This window comes from Bacillus rossius, chromosome 17, assembly GCF_032445375.1.
Source record: "Bacillus rossius redtenbacheri isolate Brsri chromosome 17, Brsri_v3, whole genome shotgun sequence".
NCBI classification, from domain to species: domain Eukaryota; kingdom Metazoa; phylum Arthropoda; class Insecta; order Phasmatodea; family Bacillidae; genus Bacillus; species Bacillus rossius.
The window spans coordinates 1308306-1325995 of record NC_086344.1 but is presented as its reverse complement, the minus strand read 5'-3'; the positions used below and the strand labels follow the sequence as shown (position 1 = coordinate 1325995).

Genomic DNA, 17690 nt, shown 5'->3' with positions numbered 1-17690 from the left:
GGTCGTGGTGGGTCGTGGTGGGTCGTGGTGGGTCGTGGTGGGTTGTGGTGGGTCGTGGTGGGTCGTGGTGGGTCGTGGTGGGTCGTGGTGGGTCGTGGTGGGTCGTGGTGGGTCGTGGTGGGTCGTGGTGGGTCGTGGTGGGTCGTGTTGGGTTGTGGTGGGTCGTGGTGGGTCGTGGTGGGTTGTGGTGGGTCGTGGTGGGTCGTGGTGGGTCGTGGTGGGTCGTGGTGGGTTGTGGTGGGTCGTGGTGGGTCGTGGTGGGTTGTGGTGGGTCGTGGTGGGTCGTGGTGGGTCGTGGTGGGTCGTGGTGGATCGTGGTGGGTCGTGGTGGGTCGTGGTGGGTCGTGGTGGGTCGTGGTGGGTCGTGGTGGGTCGTGGTGGGTCGTGGTGGGTCGTGGTGGGTCGTGGTGGGTCGTGTTGGGTTGTGGTGGGTCGTGGTGGGTCGTGGTGGGTTGTGGTGGGTCGTGGTGGGTCGTGGTGGGTCGTGGTGGGTCGTGGTGGGTTGTGGTGGGTCGTGGTGGGTCGTGGTGGGTTGTGGTGGGTCGTGGTGGGTCGTGGTGGGTTGTGGTGGGTTGTGGTGGGTTGTGGTGGGTCGTGGTGGGTCGTGGTGGGTCGTGGTGGGTCGTGGTGGGTCGTGGTGGGTCGTGGTGGGTCGTGGTGGGTCGTGGTGGGTCGTGGTGGGTCGTGGTGGGTCGTGGTGGGTCGTGGTGGGTCGTGGTGGGTTGTGGTGGGTCGTGGTGGGTTGTGGTGGGTCGTGGTGGGTCGTGGTGGGTCGTGGTGGGTCGTGGTGGGTCGTGGTGGGTCGTGGTGGGTCGTGGTGGGTCGTGGTGGGTCGTGGTGGGTCGTGGTGGGTCGTGGTGGGTTGTGGTGGGTCGTGGTGGGTCGTGGTGGGTCGTGGTGGGTCGTGGTGGGTCGTGGTGGGTCGTGGTGGGTTGTGGTGGGTCGTGGTGGGTTGTGGTGGGTCGTGGTGGGTCGTGGTGGGTCGTGGTGGGTCGTGGTGGGTTGTGGTGGGTCGTGGTGGGTCGTGGTGGGTCTTGGTGGGTCGTGGTGGGTCGTGGTGGGTCGTGGTGGGTCGTGGTGGGTCGTGGTGGGTCGTGGTGGGTCGTGGTGGGTCGTGGTGGGTCGTGGTGGGTTGTGGTGGGTCGTGGTGGGTCGTGGTGGGTCGTGGTGGGTTGTGGTGGGTCGTGGTGGGTCGTGGTGGGTCGTGGTGGGTCGTGGTGGGTCGTGGTGGGTTGTGGTGGGTCGTGGTGGGTTGTGGTGGGTCGTGGTGGGTCGTGGTGGGTCGTGGTGGGTCGTGGTGGGTCGTGGTGGGTCGTGGTGGGTCGTGGTGGGTCGTGGTGGGTCGTGGTGGGTTGTGGTGGGTCGTGGTGGGTTGTGGTGGGTCGTGGTGGGTCGTGGTGGGTCGTGGTGGGTCGTGGTGGGTCGTGGTGGGTCGTGGTGGGTTGTGGTGGGTCGTGGTGGGTTGTGGTGGGTCGTGGTGGGTCGTGGTGGGTCGTGGTGGGTCGTGGTGGGTCGTGGTGGGTTGTGGTGGGTCGTGGTGGGTTGTGGTGGGTCGTGGTGGGTCGTGGTGGGTTGTGGTGGGTCGTGGTGGGTTGTGGTGGGTCGTGGTGGGTCGTGGTGGGTCGTGGTGGGTCGTGGTGGGTCGTGGTGGGTCGTGGTGGGTCGTGGTTGGTCGTGGTGGGTCGTGGTGGGTCGTGGTGGGTTGTGGTGGGTCGTGGTGGGTCGTGGTGGGTCGTGGTGGGTCGTGGTGGGTCGTGGTGGGTCGTGGTGGGTCGTGGTGGGTCGTGGTGGGTTGTGGTGGGTCGTGGTGGGTTGTGGTGGGTCGTGGTGGGTCGTGGTGGGTTGTGGTGGGTCGTGGTGGGTTGTGGTGGGTCGTGGTGGGTCGTGGTGGGTCGTGGTGGGTCGTGGTGGGTCGTGGTAGGTCGTGGTGGGTCGTGGTTGGTCGTGGTGGGTCGTGGTGGGTCGTGGTGGGTCGTGGTGGGTCGTGGTGGGTCGTGGTGGGTCGTGGTGGGTCGAGGTGGGTCGTGGTGGGTTGTGGTGGGTCGTGGTGGGTCGTGGTGGGTCGTGGTGGGTCGTGGTCGCCTCGTGGTTGGCTGTGGCTGCTATAGCCGGGCGTGTTGCAGGCAGACCCAACAAGTGTCGACCCCGGGAAGCTCTCCCCTAACCGAGTGAGGCGGTCGGCGCAGGGCCGCTCCATGTCCGTGCAGAGCTCGCTCGACCCCTACGGCAGCAACACGAGCCTCAGCTCCTGCGGCAGCAGCGACATGATCAGCTCCGAGGGCGGCACCAAGCACTCGTCCACCTGAGCCCCTGTTCCGTGTCGCCCAGGTTCCGGTTCGCCCAGCCGGGTTAGCCCACGTTCGACAAGCTTGTTGGGTAAACCTCGAATAATCACTGTGCACCTGGTTCTACCCGACGACTTACTGGGTAATAAACTAACTAAATAACCTAACCTAAACTAAACTAACCTGACCTAACCTAACCTAACCTAAACTAACCTAAACTAAACTAACCTAACCTAACCTGACCTAAAGTAAACTAAACTAGCCTGACCTAACCTGACGTGACCTATACTAACCTGACCTAACATAAACAAACCTGACATAAGCTAATTAAACTAACCTAAACTAACCTTACCTAAGCTAACCTAAACTAACCTAACCTAAACTAACCTAAGCTAACCTGACCTAACCTAACCTGACCTAACCTGACCTAACCTGACCTAACCTAACATAAACCTGAGGCCGGTTCCACTGCAAGCTTCAACTCTGGTTACCTAGTTTGCTCCCTAAAATTAAGGTTTTTTGACAGAGACCTTGAAAATCACACATTCGAGGCTATTAGAGCCCATGGTTAAACCTCTATGATGGTTCGCCCTCTTAAGTTATTTTTTTTCGATAGTACAGACATGAATAAAGGACGCTGCGTACCTAATATATTGGAGAAAGTCTGGAAAGTGGGTTTAAAAAAATATGTTTCGTTACAGATACCATGAAAATCACACATTAGAGGCTATTAGAGCCCATGGTTAAACCTGTGTGATGGTTCGCCTTCTAAAGTTATTTTTTTACGATATTACAGATATGAATAGAGGGCGCTACTTACCTAATATATTGGAGAAAGTCCGTAAATTGTGTTAAAAATATATATTTGTATCGTGACAGAGACCATGAAAATCACACATTCGAGGATATAAGAGCCCATGTTTAAACCTGTACGATGGTTCGCCCTTTAAATTTAATTTTTATCGATAGAACAGACATGAATAGAGGTCTCTACGTACCAAATATATTTTAGAAAGTCCGGAAAGTAGGTAAAAAAAATATGTTTCGTGACAGAGACCATGAAAATCACACATTAGAGTGCGTGTTCAAAGTTAAATTCAAAGGATGAATAAACTTAATGAGAGTCAAATTTAAAGGATCAATAAACTTAATGCGTAGTTCTTAACGAGTAGGCAGAACATTCACAACAAGATACCCTGAGTTTGAAGCGGTTTTGGAAGGATTATTTATGTTTTTGCTCTAAGTGTACGGTATTTACCACCACACACCAGTAATCTATCCATGACTTGTGATGGTCACATGACGTAAAACATCTGCATGTTAACAGGTTTATGTTAGGTTTTTTTTCTTCTCTCCTTAAAGGTTTTTTTTAAAGCAGGAATAAAACATGAAAAGTCTTGTGACCAATACAACACGGTCACAAACCTGATGCGCTTAGGAATGACTAGAGACCGGAAAATTTCACCGATTCTTTCAGCGATAGGCTAAAATTCAAATAAATATACCTTTTAGATGATCTTGCTATTGGCTTACTGTTCATCTGGACAAATCTCAACCAATTATAAACCCTCAACCAAAGAAGGATCGAATCACAGACAAACTAGCTGAGACGACTTACAAGTCGGCAGCCAATGAACTTGCGTTATTTGCCCGAGCGTACAGGGGAATGTGCAGTCCATCCTGAAGGCCATCGAAATCGGGAATTTTTCCGGTCCCTATAGGAATGACGCAACACCTTGAACCCAGCCAGCGTTGGGTAGAACTGGATGCACACGGGGAAACGCCAGATTCATATTTTTATTTAAGTGGTTATTCGGGGTTTACCCTAAAAACCTTGGCTAATGTTGAGTTAAACTGGGTAAACCTAGGTTCACTCCTGCTTCTGGCATTTCCTGTGACACGTTGAAGGTTGTCCCTTGATCATGTAGTTCATGATGCTTGCTGTTTTAATTTAGAATGTCGAAAGTTCCTGGACGTAAAAAAAAAATTTGTGATGTAACAATGACTTATTATCGCAAGTTAAAAACAAATGAGAAATTTTCCACAATACCAAACTTCATTTGTTAGTATTATTGCATCAGAGGTTTCGATTGGCCTTTGATGTCCTGAATTAAAGCCGCAAGCATCATGTACCACATGATAAATACATAATGATGCCATCGGGATCTAGGGATATACTTGGATATGCGATACGGAACAGTTACCCAGGTCGTTAATTAATTTTAACATGATATTCAATTGTTATATTAAATTTGAATGGATTTAAATAGGTAATGAAATTATTTAAAGCATAATTATCTCCCACAAAACCCATTTCTATAATTTATAAGTAACATGTCCTAATACAAATGGACTGGAGAAGTATCAAATTTTAGGCCTTGGATGAAAATTTCCCCTTAAGCAGATATGTTTAACTCAGGGGTCTCCAATCTGTCCTGTGGGCCATCTTCGACCGCCGAAACCCCACCAATCCGAACAGACATACCTGTAGTTCCATAGGATGTTGATTTGTTGAGCTAGCTTTAGAGTTGGGAGTCGGTGTGATCCCATGCGCTCAAAAATTTGAAGACCCCTGGTTTAAAGATTCAAACTTGATGTAAGTTTTTGTACATACGCCATTGCAAAGCACTTTTTCTGTAGAAGAAAATTTAAAAATAAAACCCATTGCACAAATCTTTCAAAGATAATATTAAAGAGTCAAAGCTGGCTATGTATATTTAAATATCGTGGGTAAAAAAAACCACAGAACCCAAATTTGGATGCCTACTGAAGTAAACTTTAATATTTCGGCGAACCTGCTTGGCGATATCACTAATTTCCTCAAGCAAGTTCTATTCTGGAACCTGCAAATGAATATCACTCTGGAAAAAAAAGGGAAAGAAACAAAAAATATTTATGATGTAAAACTAATAATTACAATACACATAGAAAAGAAAAAAAATTATGGGTTTAACAATTTAAAAGTCTGCGAGCGATTCATCCTAATTGGTTAATTAAAAATTGTAAATATACATGTAAAAGATTGATAAATTTTTGATGATGTGGATAATTATTTGGTGTAAAACTTTTAACATTAAGAAATCGCCGAAAAAAAATTAAGTTAAGTAAATATGGGAGAAATAATTAAATGTTCATTTTGATAGCACTGAATAATTATTATACACTAAAATTGTAGTTTGGTAAGTAATTTATTTCTTGTAAAGAATAGTAACGAAAAATTTAAAAATGATGCATTTTCTTTTAAATAATGCATAAAAATGATTATGCGAATTTTTAAAATTTCATTAAGATAAAGTTTTCATAAAATAGTCTAAAATTCTATTTATTTAGGATCTATCATGTCAATATTAATTAGCAAGCCTATTAGAAGGTGAGCGGAACTAAGTTTTGTCCACATTTGTTGCATACTTTCTGTATCATATCAAAGTTCCATATTAGTCTTGTAATATTAATCCACCATATTCCTGTACAATTTATATCTTTCCTGTGTCTTTAGTCCGTTGAAAAACAGGAAACGGTGAAACTACATAATTTTTTACCTCTGTGATGCTAGATGAGACCACAGGGAACTTCTCTTGGGAGAGCAACGCCCTACTGATGCGTATGCACGCAATAACTCTTACATTTTACACGAAATTTACATTTTCAATGCAGTTCAGAAAGAAAACTTGTATCGAATGATATCGCTCTAATCTCTGAACATGTGTCTTTGGCAAAATATTGATACAGATATACAAGTGTTGGACCAATTTTGCTTATGATAAAACATGCATTTGAAATAACTGGATATGTTTCATCAAAAAAATTTTTTCCTTAATAGCGATAATTCATGTTCACCAGAAAGACATTATAATTGACAGACAGTTTCTTAAATATACTGATCATAAATCAATAACATGCGATGTATTTTCCTAGTGTAAAACTACATTAGCTTTCTCAACAGTAGATTAAAGATTTCATTATGAAGATTTAAAATTTGAAGTCAAATAATTGATTAAATATCCAAGGTTTTTGAGCATGTAGAAATATGCATTACCATCACTTGTAATTAAAGTGAATCAATTTGACTGAAAACAAAATATGAGGCCCGATGACAAAAAAAGAAAAGAAAATGTGCTTCCTAAAATTATATCATATTTCATTATCTATAACTAATAATGTTTTTTGCACTTAATGACATCTTATAACCTATAAACCATTACATTTGCCTTGGTTATTACAAAACAGTCTATTTTAGAAAATTTACTTAACCAATTTTCCTAACAGCCCCAAGTTATATGTTGAATGTTATTAATTAGATTTTTTGATTATTTAAATGAATAGAAGGAAAAAAATATAATTGCCTAATGAATACTAATTTATAATGTCAGTAAATAGGTTCAATGTATCCGTTGTTTTTTTTTCTCATTGTTTGACTGAATTGTTTCATGTTCCTGGGAATTATTTATTTACGTTAACCAGTTGAAAGTTAAAATACAGACTGTGTATTCAATTTATTTCATTGAAACGAACCATGGGGCTGTAGCTGCTATTGTGTCCGAATGCTACATAATCAATTAAATTTGTTATTTTATTGATTTCAGCTGATTTTACAAGCTAAAGCAATTCCAATATAAACCCCTTTATCAACAAATTTGATCATTTAAATGGCATCTAAATTTAATAAATGTAATCCTGAGATGTAATCAAGTACGCAATAGCCTAGCAATTACACAACTACATTTCTGAATTGCATGTTAACTGTATGTGTAATGCGAAAAACGGAATTCTAGTTTAGTAGTGAGTAGTCTAAAAGTTTACGGGTCAAAAGATTAAATAAATAAGTATACTGTTGTGACGTAGAAATTAGTGGAATTTTTGGTGTTAAAATAATTTCCGTTGTTAATTTTAATTTTAATTAATTTTGTATAGTAAAAGTGTTATAAAATCAGAAATATTGGTTCACATGTCTTGTTTTGACATAAAGTAAAGTAAAATTTCATTTGGCAGGATCTGATAACTAATCAATTTATGCTTTCGTACAGGAATGATAATTTTTAAAACTTCAATATATAAGCTTCAGCTATTAACTTTTTACCTTGATAAAATTACGTTGTAATGAACCATATATGCAAAATAAAGGTCTTATTTCCTGTGCATAACGACTAAATATATCTTAGTTTGTACTAATAATCTGAGAGACTTTACGCCACTAATAAAACTGACTTTTGATTGAAAGTTTAAAAAAAAAAACGGTTCTTAAGCTTTGTAAAGGAACAACTGCTCGTACAAAATATTATAACAGTTAAAATTTAAATTACTATAAAACTTAAGTAAAATCGTTACCGTAAAAATTACTAACTTATTGTTCATGCAATTTTAAACCTTTTTATTTTCAAATTAATAAAAAGAGGTAACATTTTTAAATACTAAATTCTGCCATTTATTTAAACATAGATCTAAGAAATGTTTCTAGGAACTGTTATCATCATTGTTTAGTTTATTTGCTGATGATGTCTAGTTAATAATAAATCTGTTTAGTTTTTTTACACTCTTCAGTTCAAATGACTTTCTTTCAATGCTTAAAACTAAAAAAAATCACTGTTGATACCTTCCAAATTTGAATGCTAACAATTCTGCATAAGTTTTCAGCTGAAAATGACTCCCTGATTACTGTAAAAAAGTGAATTTGTAAGTTAGGTACAAAATATATTATTATTTTTGAGACTTGAAATAGATAAACTCAAGTCAATGATAGCTCACGAACACACATGACATAAATTTTTAAGCTTCTTTGCCCGATTGTCAGTGTTAAATAAATATGAACAAGAAAGCATAGTTTAAAAAAATATATTACTTTCTCACTATAATTTTAAAAGTTTAAAATTTACTTTTAAAACTAGTTTAAAAACTGGTTATTGAATTTAAAATTGTATAGATCATTTTATTAGATTTAAATGCAATAATATTTCAATTGATTTTAAAATGTTTGCGAAATCATTTAAGCTGAAAATATTATTTCTCAGTGAGAGTCTATGTTTAATGACAAAAAGTGAATTATTTGTTTCTTCCAAATCGTCATTATTTAAAATATTATTTAGACAATTCAGATTTAGGTAAATGTTGCGACCAGAATAATGTAAATTTTCTTTTGATGATCTGGAGATTCTTTGTTACCTGTGAAAGATTCTTAGTTTATTTAATAAAAAATTGATTAAATTTTCAAATAAATGTCAAAAATGTGATCTAAACAATATATTTATATTTTGTGATATATTATTTTTTATATAAAATTGAGCCATGTTTGAAATCCAATAAAACTTGGTCTACCTATATCTAAACATTTCATAAACTTGAGTTTTCAAATTATTTTGAATACTGGTTACATTTATTCTGTAAGATTTTTTAGTTATTATTTTTGCTAAGTCAAGGTTTTTAAATGTTCAAACTTATTTGGCAAAATAAAAACTACAATAATTTGGATAGTCATACTACGTCACAAAATTATCAATTTATTACAAATTAAATATTCACTGTGGGTAAAAAATAAAAATTTTCTTCCATTTAAATTGCAATAAATCAAACAACCATTTCCTCCAAACATTTTATTTTAACTACTTGAATAATATTTTGAATGAGCGGTTTAAAAATAATTGATATATTTAGTATAACAATAAGACAATCGTTAGCCTAAAGTTTTTAAAACTTCAGTTAAATGTGTAGGACAATAAAGCAGGTAATAAATCAAATTTATTGTGAGTAATAGAGTTCCCCACAAATTTTTGATTGCGGTACATTCATTTATTTAGTTATGTCATCCAGTTTCAGAAAATATTTTCACAAGTAAAACAGTGAAAGAATTTATTGTGTATATTCTAAAATATGTAGCTACATCTCTTTATCAATTAAAAGTGAATACAAATAAACAAATATTATAAAATTATTTATTAAATTCACTAAAAATGTGTGGAATTAAGTTCATAAAATATGTCACATGTTTCAAGAATTATAAAAAATTTACAACTTTTGTACTGTCTATAACATTCATTTAAAGTACGCGGAATTCGTTTATACTAAATACTTTCTTTGGAGTTTAAATACATATCAATGTTAACAAATGAATTATGAAATCCATAGAATTAACAAATGTTTTATATTTAGTAGATAAGGGTTTTTTAAGCGTATAATTAGTTTTCTTTTAATGTTATTAAAAGATATAGTGTCCTTTGGTCCTAAATATAAATGTTATAGGAAACTGAAAATTTAAAAATTTAATTTTTTTCTGTATATGTTATTATTTCAAAATCGTACAATATTTGATTACGAAATGTTATAATGGCCACTTAATGTTCAAAGTATTGAAGATAAAGGTAGTGGTTAATTTCTCCTTACGTTTGGTGAAATATTTGTATAGTTTTTTTAAAAAAATGGGATATATAGAAAGTAATGATATTAAGTTAAATTTTTTTTGTAAGTTCACGTGTTATGGTTTAATTTCGTATAGGATATATGTGATGGGTAAGCATATCATCCGTGCTTAGAAGATAAGTTACATTAAAACCTAAGCATAATGTGTTATATATTACATCATATAAATGCCCACCTCAGTTGGACGAGTGCTTTGATCATTTTGCAAAACTCAGCTATAAAATGTTATATGCATGACCATATTTGTAATTACATGATTAAAACTAAGCGATATATTTATATATAGTTTATATTCTAAATAGTTAATGTGTTGTGTCTTAAAATTGATATAAAACTAAATAAAAATAAATAAGAGAAAAGTATATTTATATTCCAGTTATTCAATCCTTGTCTTTGAGAAAGCCACATAATTAATAAAGAACTATGAAATCCTGTTAATCTTTCTGCAGAGCCAATTTTTCTTCTGATAGAAACTTTAATTGACTTGAAAAATGCCACAACTTAAATGTTAATAAAATAATGATTTTCTTAAAAAAAATTAAATATATGGCAATACCACTATGATACCAGACTTATTTTCATTTTAATATTTTTTGATTACATTTCACAAAAAAGTCTGTCAAATTGTTTAGTGGCTTTAAAGTATGTAAGGATATGTTGATTCCAATTTATTAATGTTTAAAATTTAATGAGGTTTATAAAAATAACTTTAAAAAAGGAAACGTTAAAATGAAGCTCCATATGGATGATATCTTTATTTGGCATTTCATATGAACTGGCAGCTTTAGGGTTGTTTGATCTGTGTAATTTAAACTTTACATAGGTAGCGTACAAGTTACATTGTTCACTGACAAATGTTTAGTCTTACATGAGTGTTCTGCTGGGTAAATCAATGTGTCAGAATTCATGAGTCACAAACAATCTAAACACATATACAGTGGTTTCAAAACACGTCAAAACAATCCCACTCACTCTCAAAACGATAAAATACAAATAAAAGATATTTAAACTTCCAAAGGTTATTCAAGATAATATATCATGATTTTAGTTTCTGCATGAAATCTTTCTAACCAAAGAATTGAAATTACTGGCCATAGTTCAATTTCTGTAGTTAATATTTAACTATAAATGTTTATAAAAATGAGTTATTATCACTAAGCTGTGAAAAGTTTACAAATTTAAACCCAGTAAATCGATATTTGCCTGGCCAAAACATGTAAAGCAATTCCGAAAAAAAAATTCTTAATTTACTAATTTTAAATAAAATTTTTCATTGTTTTTTGATCATTTGTAAAATATTTTTAAAATCTATAATTATTTGATATTCCAGTAAATAATATTTTTAGTAATAAAGGTACCGCTATACTGTAGATAGTAATTTGTTAGAATAAATATAAACATTTATTCACAAACAAATAAATTTTTGCATATTCGTTTTACTTTAAAGGCAAATACAATTAGTAGGGACCGAAAAAATTCGCGGGTTCAATGACCTGCAGGATGAACTCCATAGTTCTACGTACACTCGGTCAAATGCCACCCACCCATTGGTTGCCGTCTTGTGAGACGTCCCAACGTAGCAGCCTGTGATTCGATAAAGCTTTGGTCGGGCGTTTCTAATTGGCCCAGAGTCATCCAGGTGAGTTGTGAGCCAATAGCAGAGGCAGCACTGAGGTGAAACTATTTGTATTTTAACCTGTCGCGAAATGAACCCGCGAATTTTTCCTATCCCTAACAATAAGGTTAAAAAGTTCTATACTACTATAAACACAAAAGTAATACTTCTTCACAGAAGATAACTGCAGATAAACGGTTTATCATAAATAGTGTACCCGTCCATATTTTTTTTCTTTAATCGAAGTTGTACTCATAGTGTGGTTTCTGCAATATTTTTTTTTCTAACACCAGCATTATACTTAAACTTTTTTTTTAGTTTTAAGTCAGTGTTAGTCATTAACGTCTAAATACCGCGCATACATGATTGTAGCAAATATATTTTATAACGTGCTTAATCTATAATGTACTAGCATTAAAACCATTCTAAGCTCGTGATGAAATATATTTATGACGCAAAGTGTGACAAGAATATAAATTTCTATTTCGTATGATATAGTATAATTTTTTTTTAATTTAAGCGGGCTTAAGTGTTTTTTTTAGCAAGTTACATGTCTCCTGAAAATTTTTCAAAATATACTTCATTGAATACAATAATATTTTCCGTGCACAAAACTGACTTTTGAGCTATAACCATTATTCCTTTATATTAAATTATAAAACATATTTTATTTTAATGTTAAATCGTGCGAAGTAATCAATTTATTATGGCAAGTTCTTTGACTTTTCTAGAGAATTTATGTATCTTATATAGTGTGTATGAACAATAAATTTGAAAGATAAAAAACTATATAAATAATATAAATGAATAATTATTGCTTTTGCTATGAAGTAACTATTGTTTTAAGTATCTTCAAAAAGCATTAATTAGTCAATCATTTTATTCTGCAATGAAATACTATAGTTCTATCCAGATTGTTTACTTTATTAGAGGTATCTAAATATAGTTATTTTACTGTTGTGTGTTTTGTACTATGTATAAAAGTGAAAGCTACAGCTATTTGTTATCTACTTAGGCGCAAACTCTGAGATTCTAATGTGGGCAGTGTTTTGTGATTAAATTAAAATGTAAAACTTAAATTAAGAAGGTGGTCAGAAATATTAGTTGTCATTCCTGCCAAAGTGAGTAGTACAAATTTGTTTCTTTACATATTTATAAAGTACGTAAAAAATTGTCATGTGATATGTTTAACGGAGTTTTAAGCAAACAAATATTGTAACAAGCCAATGTGTGTTCTACTAACACGAAGGTGGCGAAATGTAACTCGTATTAATGTAACATAATTTTTGTAGACTGCATTTATTTTTTAAGTACGTGATGAAATAATTCAACTTGGTTACCATTCTGCTGTGTTTTTACTATTATTGAAATATATTTTTTGACATTAAAGTAAGGACAAATAGTTATGTACTAACTATTTAAAAATTTGTATGCCATTGTTTTAATAATAAATTTTAAGAAAAGAAAAATTTTTAATTTCACTTTACCTTACGAAATTCAGTTTTCTTTATAAAAACCATAAAATTATAACAAAGAAATATTTTAGTCATAAAAGCAACTCATTTTCTATGTTTAAGATGCCCAATGGGTAGAGACAAGATTTTAGGGTTTTATTATTAGTGCAGTTTCGTTTTTAAAAATTTTATTGTTTTTAATTTTATAACTGCTGTTTTGTAATACTTAACTCCAAAAAAGAGCAGTAATATTTCATATGTTATTTTTTTACGATTAAATAATTTGTAATAATTTAATCTTAAAAATATACATTCAGAACAATAAATATAAATTGACGAGCATTTGTGATTTCAAAATTTTTAATAAAAAAATGTAAAATAAACAAATTATATTATTTTTTATCCATGCACGTTGATGCAATCTTATGTCCAAAAAAACATTACTTGAAATTCAAACATTAAAAGATTGCTATGATTTGAATAAAGTTTTTGTTAAATTCTGATAAATTCCGTGATCAAACTTTTATTTTGGTGCTAAATGGTGTACATATTAATTTGCATTTCGGGGTTATGCGGTCTATAGAATGTTTTTTTGGTGTTATTTCGGTTTTATCGCAATTTACCATATAATCCTGTCCCTACAAATGAGCATTCAAACATATTGCATTACTTTATTATAACCAAATGTTGTCCAAATTTGTTCCTACATTTTGAAAACCACAGAATATGAAAAAAATATAATTAATGTTTCGAGTGAAAATGTAAATGTGATGAAAAGTTTGTTCAAGAATTTAAGATAATATAGTCATTTTTCGCAGTGTATGCTAAGAAGTCATCTGAACGGAACAAGGTAAAGCGTATTAATTACATTAAGTCAATCACGATGAAATTTGGAAAATGTGTGCGAAACATTGTATGAATAAAAAATTTTATCATACGATTTTGAGTGTTTGCCAGATGTTTGGAACGTGATGTTATGACAATTGCAAAACAAAATTTCGGGAAATCTAAAATTAAAAATATTTTTTTTGGACTGATATTGTAAAGTTTCTCTCCATATAAGGTTCTAAATTTAATCAAACAGTAAAATTAACAGCCGTGCATATTTTTTTAAGGTTTATAATATAAATTGAAATTTTTGAACTTCCCAACATAAAATACGATGAAATTTTATGTGGACAGTGTGACACTTGGTGATTGTTTATTATAACTTTTATTTCCAAGTAAGATAATGTCAATATTCTATTTAATTTTTTTAAAATTTTAACTGAAATGGTTTTTAAACTACATATATACAATTGGATTTGGTATGTATGTATGACGTCGATAAACTCCGTCACCATTTGATTGATCACACAGGAAAGTTGGCATATTGGAATGTTTTTAATGGATTTTTTTGTAACTTTCTGCTAGATGGTGCTACAGGGCATCAAATTCTAAACCTTTTTACCGATTGCCTGTATTATCCCCTGTGACGAGATATCCCTGTGGCGAAATCGTAATCCCTTGCTGTACACCTCCGATAAGATTGGATCCCTGTGGCGAGATCGTATCCCTGTACTGTATACCTCCGATATGATTGGATCCCTGTGGCGAGATCGTATCCCCGTACTGTATACCTCAGATAAGATTGGATCCCTGTGGCGAGATCGTATCCCTGTACTGTATACCTCCGATATGATTGGATCCCTATGGCGAGATCGTATCCCCGTACTGTATACCTCAGATAAGATTGGATCCCTGTGGCGAGATAGTATCCCTGTACTGTACACCTCCGATAAGATTGGATCCCTGTGGAGAGTTCGTATTCCCGTGCTGTACACCTCCGATAATATTGGATCCCTGTGGCGAGATCGTATCCCTGTACTGTATACCTCAGATAAGATTAGATCCCTATGGCGAGATCGTATCCTTGTGACCAGATCGCATCCCTGTAATTAAATCGTATCCCTTCGATGAGATAGAAATCTACTAAGTTGAATTTTTGTCCGAAGATGCGTTCTTTTCGATAAATGTGCTTCTTTTTTTGTAGAATTTGCTTCTAAATGTGCTTCCGTTTTTACTTATATGCTTTTTTTTCTTAAATGTGCTTACTTTTTTGAATGTGCTTCCTTTTGTGAATGGTCATTCATATGTCTTTACTCAGGACATGATTCGCCTCGATGTTCAGGGACGACTGGTCTATAAATTGATTGGTAGCTGATCGAAGAATAATATCACTTGGTTTCGGAGATGCTTTCCCTATACACCTAACATTGCGAATGACCTTTCCCTGTGGTTCGGAGACGCTTGGCCTATGCGCATGACATCGTTAACTGTTTAGAATGTCCTCCGAGTACCGACGAAAAATTCCTCTTTGCTACTGACTGGATGTGTTTGACCACCTGCTGGATGCGTCTGGTTACCAACTGGATGTGGCTGGTTATCGACTCTCGTGTAGAACTGCCCTGAAAACACATGAAAAAGACTCGCTTTGCCTTCTAAGAAGACTACAGAAATTGAGAAATACTAGTAATTTTCTTAGTTTATTGTTCCTTGCAGAATTAATGTAATACTTTTTTTATTTGTAGTTTTGTTGTTTTATTTGTTGAACTTGTCACTTCGAAGTTAAATTACAATAAATAAATATTATTTACATGTTTTTCTCCAAGCAAGAATCATACCAAGGAACAAAATATATCAAATCATTCACTATAGTAATAGGCGAGTTTTGATGATTTAAAACAAATTCATAATTTATAGGTCATTAGTTACAAATTTTCAGGATTACGGCAAATACGAAAGCTTGCTGGTGGCTGGTAAATTAGGAATTTAAATCACTTTTTGGATTTTTCACCATATTTAATTAAATAATTTTTTAAATGAAATATTTTTTTTAACCGAGCAAAATCAAAACGATAACTTTATAAGTTTGAATTAATCAAATATAGTGAGAATTGTTTTATTACTTTCGGTACTATCTCGGAATTTCTAAATAAATAATTACGGATGTTCAAGATGGCGGATGTGACATAATGAATTTCAAAATTGCGGAAAATAAAATGGCAAAACGTTTTTATTATAATTTTTTTTTATTTTAAAACTTTTCCCAATTTTTTTTATAATTATTACAGATATTCAATATGGTGGCCATAACGAAATTTGCAATGGTCAAGTCACGATTCAAAATGTCTGAAAGTTCTAGAATATCAAATGACGGATATGATGTCGTAATTCAAAATGGCGGAATCCAATATGGCGGCCGGAGACAAGGTCAAAGGTCAAGGTCAAGGTTATCTAATAAGACAGTCGTGATGTCACAAACCAAGATGGCGAACACCGCCTCCGACAACACATTCTACTCCTGGATTTGGAAATAAAATTATATACTACTTGCAATGTTCTATCATTTTATTTACATGGGAAAGATACACTATTCTCTCAGAAGATTTTCTCCTTCGTTTTACATTCTTAATGTTGAATATTCAAGCGAAAGTATCACGTATCAAAGGACCCAAGATGTTTTCTACAAAAATTTACTATGACTATTTGTATTCACTCTATGTAATCCACATACGAAACGGTGATCACTTTTAAATTCTATCGGGTAACGCGTGGTTATTGTACACTTACACCGGCAACCAAGCGAAGTTCAGTGACAGTAGACTAAACTAAGGCATGCTGCTACGAGGTGGATGGCCTAATCTCGCGGCTAAGTTAAAAAGCAAAACGGATACGGAAACGAAAATATTACAAAACTAAACTTAAAAAAATATTTATTTACCTACTTAAAATATTACGCTGAAAAATGAAAATTAGTTTTACGTGTGGGTACACGTTAGTATTTGTCACTTGCCTTCATCTGTTCATACTAGGAGGTTGTAAGGCGCCCGTTCAAAGATTATGAATACAACAAACACTTTAATTCAATACGCACGAATTTTTAATATATGTGCAAATGGAAATTATTTCTGATACTCATATAAATATGAAAATATAAAAAATATTTGAAAAAAATTATATTTAAAGTACATCTTTGCTATTTGTCCAAACATTTTAGCAGCAAAAAATTCAGTGACCACAAAAGAAGAATATAATACAAAAATTAAAAAGGGCGTAACTACAAAAAAACAAATCTGCCAAAAACAGCGTTTTTTAAAAAAAATATATAAACTTTAAAGATATAAAAATATTTAAAATAAAAATAAAAACAAATATTTTGGAAAGGGCATAAGTACAAAATTCAAAATATCATCACAAGATAGATTTCCAATAAGGGAAAATATTTCACATTTTTTTCCGTTTAGAGCTAAATCAATCAAGAGAAATAAAAGTGTCAGTTGAATATAACGAAGATAGTAAAAAAAGGTTTTTAAAGATAATATAATTTCAAAAAAAAATTATCCACACAGCTATTGCACATGTTAACTAGCGTGCAATTTTGTCCTTCGACCTGTAGATAATACACCGATGTTTATTTTCAATGTTCCAGGACTATCACACATGCACCTCGAACTTATATTGTGACCTGATTCACCATTATACTGCGGTTATCAGTGATTGGTGGATTGTAGGCTACCCACTCGACACTATCGGTGAAAGGACGCATTTCACGCGAACAATGATTCCCTGACGTTATCTAACATGATAACGCTTACGAAGATGAAGAATTATTATTAGTGTGTTTGGAGAACTTTTAAAAAAAAATCTAAGTTTGTCAGTAACACTAAGCAAAGTTTTCTATAGTTTTCAATCATTTTTATGTTAGGCTTGAATGAACAAACTTCCCTTTAGACCTGCAATTAGCGATGAAGAAATAAAACTAAAACAATCCTCAATAGATGTAACAAGAATGTAAGCTACTCGTTGACGAATATTTTACCATTTCGAAGCAGAAATTTGATCGGTGGCGGAATAAATGACACGTGGCATTAAATGATCGTCATATGA

General features: G+C 35.1%; 1 protein-coding gene across 5 annotated transcripts in view; it reads left to right on the top strand.

The window, feature by feature from the left end:
* The window catches only part of LOC134540747 (serine-enriched protein), a 98345-nt gene extending 88291 nt beyond the window's left edge, over positions 1-10054 (top strand). For 4 of the 5 annotated variants that reach the window (XM_063383647.1, XM_063383644.1, XM_063383645.1 and 1 more), the window contains exon 8: positions 2124-10054. In XM_063383647.1, coding sequence (XP_063239717.1) covers positions 2124-2306 — 183 coding nt within the window. In that variant the 3' untranslated portion in view covers positions 2307-10054. The remainder of the gene's footprint in view (positions 1-2123) is intronic. The other variant, XM_063383648.1, reaches the window with a different exon arrangement.
* The last annotated feature ends 7636 nt before the right edge of the window (positions 10055-17690 follow it).